Source organism: Thamnophis elegans, chromosome Z (genome assembly GCF_009769535.1).
Source record: "Thamnophis elegans isolate rThaEle1 chromosome Z, rThaEle1.pri, whole genome shotgun sequence".
In the NCBI taxonomy this organism is placed as follows: Eukaryota; Metazoa; Chordata; class Lepidosauria; order Squamata; family Colubridae; genus Thamnophis; species Thamnophis elegans.
In genome coordinates this window covers 98,377,392-98,398,681 of record NC_045558.1, presented here as the reverse complement: position 1 = coordinate 98,398,681, position 21,290 = coordinate 98,377,392, and the positions used below count along the sequence as shown (strand labels likewise).

Below are 21,290 nucleotides of genomic sequence, written 5' to 3'. Positions count from 1 at the left end.
CACGCTTCTCATTTGACTGTGGTTGTTTTAACATCCTTTTGCATGAAATCGTCCAAAATTAAAAACACAACCACATAATGACATTTCATTAGTTATTTCTAATATCATCCAATAACATTACCCCTTTATAGCATGTTCTAAGTAAAAATTATTTATGTTTGATAACAAGGTTGCTAATCCTCCTTTCCAAATTGCTGTTTACAATTTATATCCCAATTCCTTTTATTAAACCAGTACATACATACATACATACATACATACATACATACATACATACATATATATATATATATATATTGTTAACTATATCCCTTGTCATTTCATTGTTATAGTTATTATTTCTTAACAGAAATTCATTCACTAGTTATATCAAATTTCCTCTCATCAAACCAACACGCGTATGTACCTTATTATCCTTATCAATTATTTATTTAACATAGCACTAAATTATTAACCACTAATTACTTAAATTAACTAATTTTTATTATTAACTTTCATATATCAGCCTGTATCCTTCCAGTAATAATACACTTATTTCTTTTGTCATTTGTGGAATTGATCTTCTATTTATTTCCTTAATAAAATTTTTGTGGACTTCTCTCTGCACCTTGTTGCTTGCAGCATCACTTAAGTAATCTCGATGCCCTCCATCTGCTATTTTAATCAGCTTATCTTTGGTTGTCAATCATGCTTCTGAGAAGTTTTGTCTCCTTAAATCCGTCGTATTTTTCTCTTTTTCTTCTTCCATGCCTTGAAATCCGGGGTAGAGTTCCTGTCGATCCAATTCCCTTTTCCATACTTCCCCTTTCCCACTTTCAACCACGTTCACTCCACTGATAATCAGTTATCTAGTCTTTGTAATCATTTTCCCCTTCAATTTTTGCTGTTATAAACTCTAATTTTTCCATCTTCTTCTCGATTCTCTCTAATATTTCTAATAAATTTTGAATTCTGACCAGGATGTTTTGCAAAGTTAATGTTTCTTTTGAATATTGTGCCATTTTGGCAAGCTGGTAGATACTGCCACTCTGACTTTCAAGGCTTTTTATATTAAATTAGCTTAAACGGAAATTCATTTATGATCTTCAAAAAAGAAAGTTCTGTTTCTTTTTCTCTCCCACTACCAGTAAGACTCTCAAAGTGCACCTGTATAAACAATTCATGCCCTTTCTGCTTATCACTTTCTATAAACAAGTTGCCGAGCCTTGAGATACAAAGTCAGTAAGATCAAAAGGAAAAGTGCATTGTTTTAAAAACTTAAGCTTCCAACCTCCAAGTGGCATTACTGCTTCCCACTCTCTAATGTTTTTTCAAACTTAAAAGAAACAGAGTTCTTAAATGGAATTAATAGTGGGAAATAAAAGTCTTTTTTGAAATAAAGAAGAAGACTTTAATCCATAGATTAAAAAATAAAAATAAAAAAGAAGAAAAACTGATCCATTCTCTTTAAAAAGAAAAAAAAAGTTGCGAGCACTTCAATCCACAAAGAGAATTACAAAGAAAAAGAAACACTATCCAAAGCAATCCAATATAGGTTAATTTCACTGCTTGTTTTCTTCTGCTTTCAGATTTAATGTAAATTTTAAAAAAAATTGGGCAGTCTTTTCCAAAACAGTAAAGTTTCCTCACCAGATGGACACACTTTCTCTTTCCGCTTCCCTTCCATTCTGGAGCCATCCCAACTTCATCAGCCTGGGGCTGGACTTTTTGTCACTAGCTTGAAGAACTTCTCTTGAATCAATCAGGGACTTTGTGGTGCCCCTGAAATCAGCAAGACGTATTCTTCCCGTTCACCATCTCTATGGGACAGTTTAGGTCTGATTGGACCATCCAGTGGCAAAAGTATCAGCAGTGGTCTCGGGGCATTGAGATCGCACGTCCGTATCATTGCGACGTTGACTCTTGCTTCAACAAGAATCTCTTCAGGGAAAACAAGGAAGCTTCTTGATGCGGGACAAAGGAACTTCATTATATCTTGAATTTAGCTGATAGGTGAGTATAGACTTGCTCCCACCAACTCTTTCCTATTTACTTTCCCACACATCCTTTGGCTAAAAAGGTCATAAAGACAATGATGACATCACAAAATTGCCCCCAAGGCAAAACAGAGGAAGCATAAATATAGCAGCTCTGGGCAGTAAGCACTGAAGAACATACATTACAAGCTCCATAAAGACAATCAGTGAGTCCTAGATTTTGGGGTGGGGTATAGAGGTTCTGGCTAGCTGAAGTCATCTTGAATGGCTACAAAAATGATCATCTAAAAACTCTGTATAAGATCCAGTAATGGCAAAGAAGCCTTAAAGAAAAAAGATCAACAAAAGTTAAGCAGCTTTTCTCCCATGCCCCAAGTCTATCAACAGACCTTCAAAATTTTCTATTCTGCTCTTTTGATCTGGGCACCCAAAATCTATTTTGAAGAAGCCCTTCCTTGTCAAGTAGTCCTTCATACATATGCATAAACAACAATTAATTATTAAGCATCATATATGATTAAAATCTGATTATGAGAACTAATTCAGTTTAATAAATTTGAATCTGCTGTGATGCAAGATAGTTAAAAAATAATATTAAATCATTCACTTTCCTGTCAATAAATGGTAATTGTGCACAGGGGAATAATTCATAGATATGATATCACCCCTTTCAGCCTTCTAAATGGGAAATGCCTGATTATTGCAGTTACTTTTATGTTTAATGAGGGAAACTTTGCAATCAATATCTCTTATCTCTGGAACTTCTTGCCAAGAAATATAATTTCACCATTAATTGGGCATTGAATCACATTTATTACAAGCTGCTTTTAATTAAGATGCTGTGTTGAATTTTTTAAATATTGACTATGCTGCTGTTTTAAAAATTGTAATTTTAAATTAAGAATATTAGTGTTTTAGGAGCCAAAATCTGTTGAATCCTATCTTTTGCTCTCTTGATGATCTGCTAGACATTTTAAGAAAGCACAGATTTGGAATGTCTAAAATAAACCAATAGTTATTTAGCTGGATAAATTAATTAAGTTTAAAGTACTTCCAAATAAGCCTGTGTGCCAGCTTTCTCCATCCTAGTCTTCTACAGAAATATTGATGCCTACAACTTCTATCACCTCAAATTAGTATTCTCTTTAGGAATGATAGATGTTACACTCTGAGACCTTCTCAAAGTCCCAAGTTTGACAAGGTCAAAGAATAACATCATGGTCAATAAGTTCCACCTTCGTGTACCATTTATTTATTGAATTGGTGCCCAGCACCAATCTTCAACTAAATGCCATTGTATCTAAAATACAAGACATGCACACATATATAAATTATGTATATGTTTTATCACATCGACAGAGATAAAATGCATTTTACTTATTAAATTTATATGACACTCGCCTCACTACCCAGATTTAAAGCTTCATTATACATATTTAAAAACACAATTGAAGAGTTTGGCCCAGATATTTTGTCTATTTCAGAAAAATAGAGAAAAAGCTAACCTTATTTCCTTTGGCAATGAGCTCAAAAACCTTGAGAGCAAACTCTTACGAAGGCTGTTTTTTTTCATTCTTTCTAAACACCTTGAGAGTAGTAAGTTTAACAGAAGAATCTTTTTTTGGAAAAAAATTATATTGGAGCAGGCTCAAAAGAAAGAATATTGCCCTTCAAAAATGTCATCTATAATAACAGAGCACTGTATAATTCTTAGCCAAGATTTTGAATTTTGCTTAAAAGCAGGCAGTTAGACAATAGGAGCTATTTTAACAAGGAAGTTTTATGAAGCTTTTAAGTTTCCTACAAGTCAAGCTGCAGCTTTCTGAACAGCTGTTACCAAACATTTAGGTAGATTTTCTGATTAGCTATGGAATTTGAACTTGCAGTTATATAGCCATCCAACCATTTGACTCTGGAGGGCTATTAAGTCATAGAAAATTCTGGTCTCACATTTTCTATGCACAATGCTGGTTTAGGATGATGAAAGATGCTACGGTCCCGGCTGCCCAGTGTCTCAGTTGGAGGAGAGTATGGCAAAGGACTTTTCGGCAGGGAAATGGGACCTTTACAAGACCAGCTTTGCCATGGAGAATACGACTTACTCAAGTTTGCTCCCATGTTGGAAAGTGACTTTGTACAGGTATGTCTAAGGATGATTTCTAATTGCCAGATGTTTGTTAGTTTTGTCACTTGCCGCCAATCTTGCCTATAGAAAAAATGTTTTTTAAAATTAAGTTTATGATAACAGAACAAAGCAACCTTTAGCAAATTCGATATGTTCCAAGAATGGAAGCAGAAAGAGCTTCCGAGTGAATGAGGATCATTCCCCAGAGGAGACCTTCCAAACTATCCATTCATTTCCCTGTCCCACCATTTGCTCAGATGCCTTTCCACTGTTTTTTGCAATGGAAAAACCCGGGACTAAATTTCCTATATCATTTCATTTTAAAAATGAGGGTGTTTGCTCTAGGATACTCATAAAAACGAGCCACGGAGGAAAACATTTTTTTTCTGTTATTGATCTTTTTGTTATATATATTCAACTTACATTAATAAATATTTGTAAAAATATAAAGGAAATAAGGAATGACAATTTTGCCATATACGAAATATAGAGACTAAATTGATTGTATCCCTGGGACTTATCAGAGTAGACAACAAGTCATGCATATATATTTGTGTTTTATTGGAAGGGGAGTACAAGCAAAGGGGGAAACCCCCTAAAAACAGATTTTCTACTTTTTTCATACTTGCAGGTTCTAGATAAAACACTGACTATTTTTTTTCTGAGGAAAGAAGAAGATCAGGTTGGCATTTCACATTATAGAATTCTTGATAAAGGAACTATGCAAAATACATAGGAAATAATCCAAAGCATCTCATACAACAGATGTTTCTGTGTTTTATTAGTTCGATCGTGACATGAGGAAATTTAGCAGATGAAAGGTTGCCGTTGTTGGCACCAGAATATGGTGATAAGAGCTGGAACTAATTTATTTCCTCCTTGTCAGGCTGCAGTTCAAGAGCAAGGAAGAAGAAAATAGATGGTGACTGTAGGATCACCCTTTTCCCCACAGAAATGAGAATGACAAATTTTGAGCCTTCATGGTGCCTTAAATGGATCCAATGGTCTTTATCAGCCAAGAGCACTCCCTGAAGAGGTGAATGTTCAACAAATCATGTGTATGCCTCTCTTTCCCCACACTGCCTCACATTCCGGAAAAAGCTGCATTTGTGGAATTTCTGCCATCATGGGAGCATGAGAAAATAATGTAGTCTGCCAAATAGCAGTAAAAACAGTGAAGGCAGCTTTTCCACCTCTAACAGCAGCCTTGATTTTAATAAATTAGCAAGTGAAGCTATAATGATTTGGCTATAATAAGTGCTACTATCTGATAATAACCCAGAGAGCAAGTAGCTAATAAAGGAGAAGTAAGAGGGCCTGCTTAAAAACTGTAATCCTAATCATGAAGAGTCAAAGAGTCTTCCTGCTTGTTCTAAGATCAATTTGAAGAGATAATACTGAGTTAGATAAAGTGCTAGGTAACGGGGATTCAAATATTCAAAATTGGATTTGGTTTGTTTAATAGAAAAAAGGGGGGAACAGAGTGATGGACTAGAAGAGGGTAAACTGTACCACTGTCACAAAGGTTGCCCAGATGCTTGCTCTTCAAATACATTGGAACGACCCTCCACGTCAGCATAGCTACTAGAAGCTGAAAGGGATTCAAGTTTGGTTCCCTCTGGAAGGGGATCATTAGAGACTTTTGTCCTTTCACCCCATCTGTAAAGGAAGCCTGGATGAATGCACAGCGCTTAAACTTCTGAATAGGAAGATCCATTGTTCCTATTTGATTCACCTAGAACCAAGAAATATTTACAAAATTAAAAACCTCAGCAATGTGAAATCCTATTGAGTGTTATTTTGTAAGGGCACCTGAAATTCTGGAGGGAAGAGTCACCTGCTTACTTGCCTTCACAAACCAGCTGCCTCTGCATTAATCCCGTCTTGTTCCCTGCAGGTTAGTAAGAGAGGAGAAGTGATTGACGTGCACAATCAAATTCAGACTGTGACTGTTGCAGTAGCCTGCACAAGCCCCAGTCTGCTGGTCCCCAATGTGTTACTTCTGGCTCGTTCCATCTTTCCCCCTGAGGAGTCTCCAACAAAACTTAAATCCTTCTTTCATCCACGCCGCCCAGCTAAGAGATATGAGCTCACCAGGTGGGTTTGGTTAGACTCTAAGACAGAGGCTGAGATGTAGTCTCATATTTTTCAGATTTTCTACTATAGATTGGCATCTCTTTTTATGGACTGGGATTATTTTCTGTAGGGGTAAAAATGAAATAGACCAAGATATTGTGATTAGTCATTTAAATGTTGCACAGCAAATGATGATACCCTGGCCCAAGTCCAGGTTTATACCTAGACGTGAATAAATAACTTTGGACCTGTCACTCTTTCTCCCATAACATGCTGATTCCATTTTATATGGTCTTAATAAACAGTGCCAATTGTACTTTTTTTCTCATTCACTAGAAGATGATTTAATAATTTCATTGCATTAACTCAGACAGAGATTGCAGAATATTGTATAAAAGATTGTTAAATTGCTTTAATTTCAGATTAAATGTACCGAATGAAACAACAGCTTTCAAATAGTAAAATTATTCACTAGTGTTCTAATAGCTGTAAATAAGAGAAAGGTGTCAACGATATTCCATCCCCTTGTCTTCCTCTCTGTCTTGCAGGCTTTTTCCTCTGTGTCTAGTTAGGATCTCAATCCACAATCCAGAGAAGAAGCAGCTACGATTCAAGCTGGCAAGTGGCCGAACCTTTTATCTGCAGCTCTGTCCCCAGCCTAGCACCCAGGAAGATATCTTTGGCCTGTGGGTCAAGGTTGTCAATATGCTGCGATCACCTTTAGACTTGAGCAAAAAGCCTTACCGCAAGACCAAACATGAAACCTCAAGGTCAAAGGTGAACTACCTTTCTATTACTAACTTCAGTTTGTTTTTATATCATTAGTGGAATGGCATGTTATGGAATAATGTATGCAAAGGGGACCATTCCAAGCAGGGCCATGGAGAGGATTATTAACAATGTACCCGGAATATGTACCGGCTGTACTTCCCTCTCCTTGCAAATGTTTTGGTTCCAAGACATTTGCAGTCAAGAGGGAAGGGCAGGAACATAGGTAGCTGCTTTATTCTAAGCCAGACCATTTGTCCAATTAGGCCAGTACTATAGACATTGAGGATATGGTGGCTCAGTGACTAAGACGCTGAGCTTGTTGATCAGAAGGTTGGCAGTTCAGCGATTCAAATCCCCAGCGCCGCATAATGGAGTGAGCTCCCATTACTTGTCCCAGCTTCTGCAAACCTAACAGTTCGAAAGCATTTAAAATATGCAAGTAGAAAAATAGGTGGGAAGGTAATAGTGTTCCATGCGCCTTCACCATTTACTTATTCCGGCCACATGCCCATGGGGACAGCGCTGGCTCTTTGGCTTTGAAATGGAGATGAGCACCACTAGAGTTGGGAATGACTAGCACTTATGTGTGAGGGGAACCTTCACCTTTATCTATTGACATTGACTGCCAGACTTTCCTGGAGGCTTCAGAGAGGAGTCTTTCCCACACCAACTTAGGGTTATGGTTACAGCTTGGAAAGCATTCCAAACATTCGCTTGGAAAGCATTCGCTCTATATGGGGCTGCCCTTGAAGAGTGTTCGAAGACTCCAGTTAGTCCAGAACGCAGCCACGCGAGCGATTGTGGGTGCACCCAGGTACATCCACGTCACACCTATCCTCCGTGAGCTGCACTGGCTACCCATTAGTCTCCGAATCCGTTTCAAGGTGCTGGTCGCTACCTACAAAGCCCTACATGGCATCGGACCTGGGTACCTGAGAGACCGCCTCCTGCCGATTACCTCCCTCAGACCAATTAGATCTCACAGGTTAGGTCTCCTCCGGATTCCATCTGCCAGCCAATGTCAGCTGGCAACCCCCCAGGGGAGAGCCTTCTCTGTTGCAGCTCCAGCCCTCTGGAATGATCTCCCTGTCGAGATCCGGACCCTTACTACCCTCCTGGCCTTCCGCAAAGCCACCAAGTCCTGGCTGCTCCAGCTGGCCAGGGGGCCTGTGAAATATCCAGCCCCACAGAAATTGTGAATGTTGTGGTTTTGTTTTTAAAGTGTTGTCTTTGTCTAGTTTTCCCCCTTTCCCTTGTCTATTGTGAGCCGCCCGGAGTCCTTCGGGAGTGGGCGGCATACAAGACAAATAAAATCAAAATCAAATCAAACATGAGGCACAAGTAAGATTTATTGCTCACACCTTTCTGGTTCTTGTTTGTTTTAGAGTCCAGAAGGATCCTTAAATGTAGAAGAAAAACTGAGTGAACAGAGTGTATACTTAGCATCTGAAACTCCCAGCCTTATCCATGAAGAGGTTGCAAGTAGACAAAGTCTGATAATGTCCATGGAAAGCCTGCCAAGTTCCCAAGGGCCCAGCTGGTCTCCCATTGCCAGTGAAGAAAAGTTATTTGACTTAGAGAGCTACCCATCGGCAGAGGGAAGGAGGTCACCACCACAGCCTTTTGAAAGACCTCCCAGTCGTAAGAGTCGAGGCAGTAGGAAAGAGAGGGCTGGAAGCTCTGCTTCTTCAAAAAGGTATCCAGTTTATTTATGACCATATTTTTTGCCACCATAATCAAAAAAGGATTTGGATTTCAGGTGGGGAGTTCAAGAGAACATGCTGCTTTTGGTAGGGTTTTAGCTCTAAACCACTGAACAATCTATAGCTGAAGTAATAGGTGCATGGGGACAGCTGCTAAAGCAAGTGAGATATCCTGATTAGAAGTGAAATCTAGGTCTTTCAGATGCTGCTCAGCGACAGCTCCCAGTATTCAACTAGCATAGCCAAGACTGGGAGATGTTTCATGTTGACATTCAGCAGCATCTGGAAGGTTTGTAATTTCTCCCTCTTGATAACTAGAACTGGAAAGATTTCACTTCACATTGCTATTCAGCTATGAAGTCCTCAGGTGATATGGTATCCTCCAAACATGTTCATCCACAGCTTCCATCATTTCTAAAAAGTAATCAGAGGTGTAATCTAACACACTGGAGGGCATCTGGTGGGAAAGCTTACAATAAAAAAAAGAAAAGAAAATACATTATATGTGAGTCATAAATCTGCAGTTTGATCCAAATACAGACTCTGATCAGATATTTTAAAGAGTAAATTTTATTCTGTTTTCATTACAAAGGCCAAGCATAGCCATCAGCCTGATAAAATTGAACATCTCTGGCACAGATGATGCAATACAGGCTTGAAGATTACTTCTAGCACAATAATTTTGCTGTTCTGCTTTCTATGAGCAGCTATTTGGGGATCCAAATTATCACAGCCCAGCACACAACTGGAAGGCAGATTGGCAGAAAAGAGAGTCCTAGGTTCTTCAGCCCAAAACAAGCATTTTGTTTTTTCCCCTCTTTTTTATTAACAAACATGTAAAATACACACACACAAAACTTAGACATACGCCACATTTACACAATTCAATACGAACAGGAGCTTCCTGTTCTTTCTAATAGCAATTATCAATTGATTCCGCTCACCTTATATTATTTCCCCTTCTATTGTATTTCATTTGGATTTCACCATTCTTAACCCTCTTATTTTACTCCTAACTATTATTTTACTCATAACTATCCAGCAATTTTTGATCCTTTTCCAAAAAAATTTAGCCTCCTCATAGGTCCACCATAAATGGTAATATGTTCTGTGTATTGATTTGCATTTCCAACATTTTGGGGAGGTATTTGTTAAGATTTTAGCTAACCTTGTTGGTGCCAGGTGCCATCTGTAAAACATTTTGTACTAGTTTTCCTTGTATGCAACTGATAGTGTGATTTTTAAGTTTGTTCCCCAAAATTTTTCCCATTTGTCTAATTCAATATTATAGCCAAAGTTCTGCGCCCATTTTATCATTTGTTTTTTCACAATTTCCTCTTCCATTTTATACTTCAGGAGAAATTTATATATTGTCCTTATCATCTTTCTATCTGAGCTTTGAATAATTTTATCCAATTCATGTGGTTCTGTTTCGATGTCATATAATTTAGTATCATTATTGTATTTATTTTTGATTTGGAGGTAAGTTGGCCAGTCAACTTTCATGTTCTGTTCTGCCAATTCTTCAATTGTTTTTAAATTTCCCTGTCAATTAAGTCTCTGTATCTTAGCATTTTGTTCAAATCTATAAAAATTGGATGAGTTGTCCTTTCTGTCGGTGATAGCCAATTTGGGATTTTCACAGTGGATTTTTTTGATTTTGAGCCATTTTTGCAATAACGGTCTTCTAATTAAATGATTTTGAAAGTATTTGTGCGTTTTATTTTTATCATCCCACAGGAATGTATGCCAGCCTGCTTGCAAATCATGGCCTTCTAAAGTCAAAATTCTTTTATTCTTTAGCTCTATCCAATCCTTCACCCATGTTATTGTTACTGCTGATGCGTATAAATCTCACTTTAATGCTAAACCTCCCCTCTCCTTGCTGTCTTGCATTAACTTTAGTTTAATCCTCGCTTTTCGTCCCTGCCAAATGAACCTAGCGGTTAGTTTGTTTAATTATTGAAAGAATTTTTTATCCTGATTAATAGGTGCAGCTTGCAACAGGAATAAGATTCTTGGTAAAATATTCATTTTAATTGTCACTATACATCCCATGACTGATAGCTGAATATTTTTCCAATTTTCTAAATCTTTCTTTATTTGTATCACTAATTTATTATAATTATCGTCTTTAATTATGGAACATTTTGCCAACACACAGATCCCCAAGATTTCACTTTCTTAGTTATTTGCATTCTGGTTGCTACTTCCAGTTCCTCCTCTTGCTTTTTTGTCATGTTCTTGGCTATCATTTTTGTTTGTCTTTATTAATCTTTAGCCTTGCCACTTCATCATATTCTTCTAATTTTTGAATTAATTTCAGGCTGGATTCTAATGGATCCTCTAGAACAAATACTAAGTCACCGGCATAGGCTTGGGCCTTATATTCTTCATTTTTTAGTCTTAAACCTTTTATTCCCTGGTCCTTTCGAATTTCATTTAATAAAATTTCCAAAGTTAATACAAACAGCAAAGGAGAGAGGAGGCATCCCTGTCTGACTCATTTTCTTATTTCATTCTTCTCTGTTAGATCTCCATTCATCAGAACTTTGGCTGTCTGACTGTTATAAAATTCTTCTATCATTTTTATACATTTTTCTCCGAATTTCATCTCATCCAATAGTGTTATTATAAATTTCCAGATTACGTTGTCAAATGCTTTTTGTGCATCAAGGAAAACCAGTACCATTTGTTTTTCTGGATGCACCTTGTAATACTCTATTATGTCTAGGATGACTCACGCATTATTTTTAATGTTTCTGTGAGGTAAAAATCCGTTTTGGTCCGAGTGTATTTGTTCATTTAAAACTTGCTTAATTCTTCCTGCCATAATTGATGCAAATATTTTATAATCGGAGTTTAGTAATGAAATTGGCCTGTAATTTTGAATTTCTTGGAGGTTGGTTTCTTCTTTTGGGATTAATGATATTATTGCTTTTGTTCATGATTCAGGTGTCTTGGCTTTTCCTAAAACTTCGTTAAACATTTCCACTCCTAGCTCTTCCAATATTGTTTTATTATATTTGTATGGCTCCACCAGTATTCCGTCTGGTCCTGGGGTTTTATTATTTTTCTGGTTTTTCAGGACTAATTCCACCGGCTAACATTATTGGCCTATTTATCGTCACACACACCCTTGTTCTTGAGATTGGTGTTATCTTTTCTGTGTTTAAATAATGTTTTATGTTGATTTCCTCCATACTATCTTGCACATATAGTTTTGCGAAGTATTTATGAATAATACGTTTCTTTTCTTCCACTTTGTATTGAATTCTTCCCTCATCCTCTTTTAATTGATATATCATCCTTTTTTTCTCTTTCATTCTTCAATCTGTATGCCAGCTATCGTCCAGGTTTGTTGGCTTGTTCAAAGTAATTTTATCTGGCTGCTTTAATTTTCTGTGCTAATTCCTTTTGAGTTATTAAGTTGATCTTATGTTTTATCATCTCTTGTTTTTTAATTTTATTCTTTGGGTCTTTCTGAAGTTCATCTTCGGCTTCCGTAAATTATTTTTGCGTAAATTTTTGTTGCTGTTTTTGTTTTCTAGTTTTTCTCGCCATGTAGGCAATCATAAGGCCTCTTGTGTATGCTTCCATAGTGTCCCAGAGATTTTGAATTGAGGTGTCTTCTTTTTTATTTATTCTAAAAAATAGTTTTAATTCTTTCTCCAGCATTTCAGTGTATTCTATTTCATTTATAATATTTGAATTCATCATCTATCTTTTTCTTCTTCTTTGACCTTTCCATCTTAATTTTACTGGATTATGATCTGCCCACTCATTTGCTTCTTTTTCAATTTCATCTAATTGATTACATAGACCAGATGAAATCCAAGCCATGTCAATTCTTGATAGGGACTGGTGGGGGTTCGAATAAAAGGTATATTGCTTTCTTATTTTGTGCCTTTCTCTCCAAATGTCATGTAGTTTATGTTCCGTTGCCATCTCAAAAAAGGATTTGGGTAGTGTATTTTTTTGTTTTCTTTTTCTTTTTGCTTTCATAGTCCATTTTTATCCACTATTGCATTATAATCCCCAATTAAGCAAATATTTGGGGATTATATTCTAATTTGTTTATTTTGTTGTGTAATTTCCTATAGAATTCCTCTTTTTCTGATTTGGTGCATATATGACTATTAATAATATTGTTTTTTCTGTTTCTCTAATTCAGTCATTAGCATCCTGCCTTCTTCATCTGAGTAAACTGCTTTGGAGTTTATTTTTTCCTTTATATACGTTGCTATCCTTCTTTTTTTTTTTCTGCCAGTGCTGTATATAATTTCCCTAGTTTTTTGTTTTCCAGTAAATTCCTATGTTCCCTTTTAATATGCACTCCTGTATACACATTATATCTACCTTTCTTAAGTTTATTAAACATCTGTGCTCTTTTTTTTTTTTGGTGCGTTCAGTCCATTCAAGTTTATCGAAATAATTGTTATTTCCTAGTCCATCTTTAGATGGAGTGTTTTTTGTTGCTTCTGGTTTGTATCTGACTTTTCCCTCTCGCGCCTTTCTTTTCTGCTCTCTCTCTTTCTTGCCTCTGTTCTTCTTTCCTGACAAACATTTTAATGTGATTAAAGGAGCAAAGCTTCAGGGGCTTTCCCCATGGAGAGTTTGAGAAGATTGATAGAGTTTGCTGGGGATTTTTCTTTCAGGAAAACCAGTAAGAGCAGAGCGAACAGGAAGAAATCATCCCGGAAAGGTAAGACACGCTGTCATCCGAACGCCCCTGCCCCTATGCCAGCTTATTGTTCTGACCTAGGTTTCCCAAGAGCATGAAGCAAACTCCCTTGTCCCGACAAAAACCCCTTTTATTAATTTATTGTGAATTCTGCTCATTCACATACAGCAATGTCTTTCAAGGGAGGATTTACAGTCACAGACCTTATCTGGCGTATAGAGCTGCCAGGCCAATATCTGCAGAACTTAGCAAGGAGTCTCGGAGAGTCACGAAAACCAATTAAGCGAACTAATTGTCTCCTGCACTCCCAGTTCGCTCCTCTTTTATTTCTTTTGGGAGAGGCCATTCATTGTCCACCTCTGGCCTTACTCCCAAGTTTACCCGTTGTTTAGCTGTTCCCTTCATCTGGCAACTTTCTGCATGCGCACACTGGGAACAGGCTCTAGCTATTTGTCTGCCTCACTGATGTCTGACTCTGAAGGCAGCTGATAATTGGCATACAGCTCTGGCTCCCTCTCTGCCTCCGACACAGCGCTCTCATCAGAGCCTTCCCCAGACTCCAGGACCCACCACAATACTTATTGATGTTAGTCATCATTATGTGTGCATCATTCATCCCCCTAAAAGTTGGCATTCCCGGGGTGGTTCTTTTCTATGTTATTCCCCTACCATGTGACCCCGGGAAAGCTAATTTTTATTTAAATAATCCAACTGCCAGCCACAGAACGGGAGGGGGGGTCTTCCTTTGCCCTAAACACCTCCTGAGAAGATGAAAAAGCATTTTCATTTGTTTCTCTGCAGACTCATCCCGGAAATCCAGCAAACTCCTCTCCCTTATCAGTTTCTGTTCTTGGGGGAACCGGCGGAGAAGCAAATCCCGAGGCAAAGGAAAGAAACGCTGATCAAAGGCAGACCTTCAGCGGAGGACCCTCTTCTCCATCTCACTGTAATTTAAAAAAATTGGTTTTCAATTGAGCTTGTTTTGCCAGGCAAAGGATGGTGGTGACAATGATTATGTGAAGCAGGGGGCGTGGGAAGGGAATTAAGCCCAAAAGAGGCATGTTTGATAAAAGAGGCATTCCTCCTAAATTAGTTCTCTATGATGAAATTTCACTTCAGGTGCGTAGAAATTTTACAGACCTCTGTTTATAAGTTCAGCATCTCGATTATTTTGGCTATCTCATTAAGTCTGAATTCTGATAGCCACTGTTGAACTTTGGGCTTATGAGGGATGAGGGAGGCCTACTCAGTGAGGAAAATGATCCACCCAACTGGGAACAGGGTTGCAGTGAGAAAGCAACATCCATTTGCTCCATTATGTATCCCACCTACAAGATCCTTATTCTTCTCACATTTACCTCTTCAAACCAAGGTCTCTTCGTGCATCCTGTTCTGCCCCTGAATACAATCAACACTTCGGATTTTATGAAAAATAATCTGAGTCTTGAAAAAGCTTCGAATTTTAATTCTGTGTTTCATTTTTTGTTAGTCAAACATCCTCCTTTCTACATCCCCTTAATTCCTGCATTTTCTTTCCATTTGTCTAAACGCATATAAATTGTGAATAGAAGCACACAAACATTTGTACTTCCTCTCTTGCTACAAACACAAATGCTCTCATCTTGTAAATCGTATTATAATCCTTAAAAGTATAATGGTCTGGTTTAGAATAAAGCAGTACAATCAAGGTTTGCACAGGATAGGAAGAAGGAAGATATTGCCAAAGATTACACAATATTAAACTTTTGATACAGACAGAAAACAGGCTGATCAAAGTGTTATATAAATTTTTGTTGGAATATAAGCTAGAGGAGGAACATGTCAAAGAAACTATGGTCGCCTGGGCGAAAAATTTCGGTTATAATGTGGAATTGCCTAAGTGGGAAAAACTTTGGATACTTAATCAAACACTAACAATGGCTAAGACATATAAAGAAAAGAGCCGAGGTGGCGCAGTGATTAAATGCAGCACTGCAGGCTACTTCAGCTGACTGCAGTTCTGCAGTTCGGCTGTTCAAATCTCACCGGCTCAGGGTTGACTCAGCCTTCCATCCTTCCGAGGTGAGTAAAATGAGGACCCGGATTGTTGTTGGGGGCAATATGCTGACTCTGTAAACCGCTTAGAGAGGGCTGAAAGCCCTATAAAGCGGTATATAAGTCTAACTGCTATTGCTATTGCTATGTTCTACAGATGGCATCTCCCTCCCAGCACGGCTCTCCAAAAAGTTTAAAAATCTGGTCCCAAATTGTTGGAAGTGTAAAAAAACCCACCAGGCACTTTTTATCATATGTGGTGGATGTGCAATGAGGCAAAAAAAATATTGGAAAATGATTCAATCATATTAGAAAAAATGGTGGGAGGCCAAATCTTGTTAAACCAAAAAATTTTCTCCTAGATATAATACCTGAGGGGTTTAAGAAAGATACACCTTATTTAATTATACATGTACTAACTGTGGCATGCATAACATGCACAATATTGGAAAAAAGAAAATATACCATCAGAGCTAGATATAATCAGAAAACTGTTGGCCTGTGCGGAAGCAGATAGGCTCACTCTTGAACTTAAAAATAAAGGGGAATCAGAATATTTTGAAGTCTGGAACAGATTTTATGATTGGTATAAGACAAGACTGGAACAAACTGTATATATTGTGATTGGACAGAAGGATAGACAAGGTATTAAGTAGGCTAATAGTTAATGGTTGAGGCCAGCTGTATATAATGTGAATGTATGGTCACTTCGACTTGCGGCACTACATTGTTTTAAATGTAAAAATAATAAAAACATGTTCAAAAAAAAGTGTGGGAGAGGATTTTTGAAGCTACATTTTAAACAATATTTGCGCCATTTTTGCCATTTTATTTTTTTGCACCTCAGATATAGTATGTTTGCTCTCACATTGGTGTTTGTATTTCCTCTTTAATAGCATCCAATAGTCATAAGCAGTGTAAATCTGTGATGCTTCACCACCCATTCATCAGAGGTAGTCAGTGTGAACAACAGTGGGTGGGATTAGAATGGTGCTTTTTGACTGGTCCAGGATGATTCAGGAATGCCCCTCTCTCTAGCCCTATCCAGCTCCTCTGCTGGTATTCTGCCATTGTTCCTTCTTAACTAATTTGACACAGCAGCACTTGGCAAGGGTCTATCGTGACTATGCCCAATTCCTTACCTAACAGTATTATATTGTAGCAGTGATGGGACCAACTCTTCCCATACATCCACCATTTCCAGGCAGAGCTATCTGGAAGTTTCTAATATAAAAAAGGTATGGCAAGGGAGAAGAATGCTAAACAAACGTTTTATTTCTCATTTACTTCCCTTATTCAGCTTGGATAAGCAGCACAAAAAATGAGCCTAGTGATGCAATAACTCTGAAATTATATCTATCCTCTTCTTGCTGCTGTGATATGAGTACCTCATTGCTTCAGAGAAGGGAGCGTGTCAGGTTGACAACATAGCCCCATACCTTTTCTTTGTTCCTTGTGATGTCACACACACGTCCCAGAGGAGGATCTTGTGAGGCAATAGTATGAATCTGCTGCACAGTTAGTAGGTGTTTTTCCAATCAGCTAGTAATATGAAGAGGGAAGGCACCAAAGCCAGAAGACTAAACTACCATCCTTTTGCTTTCACGAGCTAAATTCATAATCAGAATAGCACTATTAGACAATGAATCAGAATGAGGTTTAGCACTGAAGACAACAAAATTTTCTGCAGACATACTTTTCTGTCAATGCAGGGATCCACGAATAGCATTTTAATTCACTAAGAAAGACCAAAAGCTAAGGTCACATACTACACTACATTGAAATCATGCTTTAAAATCACGTCTGTATTCATACAGCACACTGTTAAAACCAAACAAAGATTATGGTTTTGTGTAATGAACTCAGTCATATTATGCTAATCCACAACAGAGCATGCTACTTTCCAAATGGTACTTCTGCATATTTTCTCCTTATTGCTTCTTTCATTTAACCAGTTTCATATTAAGCTAAGCAATAATGCTGTTTTGTTTTTGCCTTAATTAAATGCCACTGCGGCTTATAAACAATTACTACCTGTACAGAGAAGCTTCTACATTAAGCCAAAAAGAAATTGGATCCTATTATGAATTAGTTTTATGCGCTCATGGAACAAGATACATATTCTATGGTAGCTATAAGTAGCTAAAAGCCATCGAGATAGATATTTGTGACCCAGATTCAAAGTTTCAAAGATTACTCCCTCCATGATCACATGAATGTGTTTTGGGCTCTTGGCAAATGGCCCTCATTTACAGTCTTGCAGCACTATTGCTAGGTCACTGCAATTTACGATATTTCTTGCTAGAAATTGGCATTTACTTCCAGTTTCCAGCAAAAAACAACACTACCCCCTCCCCAATTGTGCACAATGGAATTGCTTTTTGGGTTTGCTTAAATGTCATTAAAAAAAGTAAAATCAGGTTGATCACATGATGACCCATTTAATAATCAGCGTCTTAGAATCATACTAAACTCAATTACAGTCATACATTGGAGATTACCTGTATACGATTGTAATAGGAGTGGGGTGATAAAGGATAAAGAAAATTAGCTAATTTTGAGGTTGTAACGGATGAGTATACAGACTCAAGGTATACTGTAAAATTAAAAGAAAAATAAATCCCAAAATGAATTCATAAGCACCTGTGTTTAGCAATCATGCAATGTGCAGTGTATCAATGAAATTAGCTATTCATAGTTATTGTAGCGGTATTCAACTCAGTACCTTCTACATACATTTAACTTTCCTATTAATGTGCCACCAAGGCAGCTTTTAGGTTTTTATTTTCCTGCTTCAGGAAAACCTGCACAAAGTGGACACCTTCCTGCGAGTGATAAAATGCCATTGTCATCTTCATTTTAAAGGAATAAGCTGTGTCCCCAAAGGCAGAAAAAAAAATGCCTTTCCATTCCACGTTTCCTACTGAGTTTTCTAGAATCTGGAAAAATGAATGTGCAATTGCAGCTCCAATTGCCTACATGCCTGAGTCAAATAAAGCAAACCTATTACCATTTCAAAATCCTGCTATTTGTGATGTCCCTCAATGCTCCTTTACATTTGTGCAAAAAAATAAGTGCAATTTTGCTGTTGAAGAATTAGTAGTGCAACCTGTCTGTCTGTCTCTTAAATGCTAAAGGACACAACCTTAAAGCCATTAAAACTTTATTTTACACAGGATCACAAGGTTGCTGTCGGAATAGCCATTCTGCTCAAAACAAGGTATCTCTAAACCTATTTATAAATGTAATTTTCCTTCACTTTAAGTCCTATAAAATTAAGATAATTCCAAATAAAAGACTACATGAAGAAGCCCCTACTCAAATGCCCAGAATGCACACTCAAATAAGGTCATTAACCTGTAGTTTAATTTTTTTTCATACTAGTATGTTCTCCATAATATGACGTGGTTTTCATTTTTTTTTACATTGGAAAAATTGTCCAAAAGCATCCATACAATTTTGTCTTTTAGTACAAAGCCTTTCTCATACTCTAGAATACAATTTTCATCTTACAATTACTCAGGAATTATTTCCCCAAAACTTTCAGAATTTAGGCTCCATCTTGGCTTATAGCTGGCTTTTTTCAGTCTTGTAAATATATTTTAACAGGAGAAAAGTGTTGGCTCAATCCCAGTTTGTAATGAAAGCAATTTTCTTTCCCCTTATGCTGATTTAATTTAAGACAACAAAATTATTTTAATGAGACTTAGTGAAATCTTAACATTTTTCACATCAAAGTCTGCTTACTCCTACTACCTTAAGGCTTATTCTGTAAAGACTTTTTGTTCACTTAAATGCCTTTGTGATCAAGTGACACTTCTAAATGCAGAAATAATATAAGGGGACAAGTAACAAGCTTGTGATAATACGTAAGATATTTGCTTGCAGTTAGGTCAGGCTAGAGAATATTAGATTTAACATTCCCTCCCCTCCCTCCAAAAAAACCCTAGTTTCTAGCCTAAGGGAGATATGACAGATAAAAGAGATATGACTGTACATCTTTATTAATAATGAATTGGGCATGAGCATTACTTGTAAAAAAGGTGCTAAATCTGGTCACGCTTTCATCAATAAACTGCTTTAATTGCTGGCTTTTGTAGAGAATACATATTATGACATTTCTTTCCCTGGTGATTTTGGATACCCTAAATCTTCTGCTGAGTATCTTCCCTCCTTCCTTCCAGCCAGAATGGTGTAAACAATTTATTAAAGTATTACACCACTTGACTCCCAGAAAGTCTGGGTCGTTTACAAAAACATTTAAAAATGAGAAGCATTCCAAAAATACAAAACGAACAGGATAAAAAGATGGGAAGGAAAAAAACTTCTGGATGAGAACAAAGAAAAAGGAGTGTCACTTATTCTCAACAAAGGCCTCTTTGCAAAGACTCATGTCTCCCAGGCCCTTTAAAACACCAACAGCATAGGTGGCATTCAAACATTTTATGGACAAGGCCTAAATATTTCTGATATCAAATTTTATTTCATACTGCCCCTCATACTGCAAAATATTCCCCAGAACACATTTTTGCATGGTAAAAAGTGATCAGGTCTAATTTATATCTGTAATTCTAAGCTCAGATACATATTCAAATATATATACCCCATCTTTATTATTTTTAGAAATGATTCAAGGCAGTATCAGATATATCCCCCTCTTCCTATTTTCCCCACAACAAAAACCCTGAGAGTGGGTTGGGCTGAGAAAAAGTGACTGGCCCAAAGTCACCCTCTTTGCTTTCCTAGTTAAGGGAGGATTTGGACTCACTGTCTTCTGGTTTCTAGCTGAGTGTTTTAACCACTAGGCCAAACTGGCTCTATTTGAAGCAAAACAAAATTAAAATATTTAAAGCAAAATTAAATTAAAATATTTGAATTAAATTAAAACGTTTAAAACAAAAATCAGTAAGATGTAGTATGTCAATGAAGCAAAACTATATTTAGCTAGAAAAGTCACTTCAGGTATAGTACCTACTCTGTCAAATGTAAATTTCATTTTTTGAATAAATCACAACTAGGTAGCTTTAGACAGCATGTTGTCTTAATTCAGACTGGTTATTTGTAATCCACAGGACTGATGAACCCATTCAATCAAGGATTATTTCACAAAAATCTAATCACAGTTCAGTGTACTGTGTAAACTCCTCTGGTCTTTTGATTAAGTTCATGGGTAGTCCTAAACTGTGTTACAGAACTAATTTATTAATACAGTTTTGGTTTGAATAAAAGATCGACAATAACGGCAATGACTTGATTCAACCAACAGATGGTTTAGCTATCAATAGCTGAGCATTTTATAATCATTTCAGGGCTGATACATAGTGTATATGTTGTTGTTAGTTGCAAAGTCGTGTCCGACCCATCGTGACCCCATAGGCCAGTGATGGCGAACCTATGACACGCGTGTCAGTGCTGACACACGTAGCCATTTGGGCTGACACGCACAGGATTTCATGCGATTCATCCTCGGCTCCTGCACGGCCGCCAAGGATGAAAGAATCTGTGCTGGAGGAACGGGGTGGGTGGGTGGGACGTGTGATCTCCCCTGCCCACACTCACTTACTGTATCGCCGCCGCCCCTTTCTGAGCGCAGGGGCTGCTGGTAAGGCGTGCGTGCCGTGCGCACACACGTCATCAGCGCGGCGAGGGAGGACCCGCAGGAGAGGAGCGCGGGAACAGTGCGCGCCTCTCTCCAGTCAGGCCGGCACAGAGAGTCGACTCCTGGGACTGTCGGTTACGACCGCACCACACATATCTCAGTTCACGGCAGGGCTGTGGAGTCTGCTGCTTCCAGCTCCATGTCCTCATCAACATGCCGCTCCGGCCCGCCCCCGCTATGAATATTCATATTCTTCGCCCTCGCGTCATTAGGAATATTCATAGCAGGGGCGGGCTGGAGCGGCATGTTGATGAGGACGTGG

The 21,290-nt window shown here is 37.7% G+C and overlaps 1 protein-coding gene across 1 annotated transcript; it reads left to right on the top strand.

The window, feature by feature from the left end:
* The first annotated feature begins 3,963 nt into the window (after window positions 1–3,963).
* On the top strand, window positions 3,964–12,219 carry LOC116521242 (protein FAM71C-like). Its single transcript, XM_032235931.1, has 5 exons — window positions 3,964–4,116; window positions 5,999–6,198; window positions 6,726–6,954; window positions 8,334–8,430; window positions 12,203–12,219. The coding sequence occupies exons 1-5, from the start codon at window positions 3,964–3,966 to the stop codon at window positions 12,217–12,219; spliced, it is 696 nt and encodes a 231-aa protein (XP_032091822.1).
* Window positions 12,220–21,290: the final 9,071 nt, after the last annotated feature.

What these genes read in the sequence shown, in the direction of transcription:
- LOC116521242 (XM_032235931.1), top strand. Translation starts at nt 3,964, where the DNA reads ATGCTACGGTCCCGGCTGCCCAGTGTCTCAGTTGGAGGAGAGTATGGC. An exon ending in TGGAAAGTGACTTTGTACAG is followed by an intron (nt 4,117 to 5,998) that starts GTATGTCTAAGG and finishes TGTTCCCTGCAG; the next exon opens with GTTAGTAAGAGAGGAGAAGT. An exon ending in ATGAAACCTCAAGGTCAAAG is followed by an intron (nt 6,955 to 8,333) that starts GTGAACTACCTT and finishes TGTTTGTTTTAG; the next exon opens with AGTCCAGAAGGATCCTTAAA.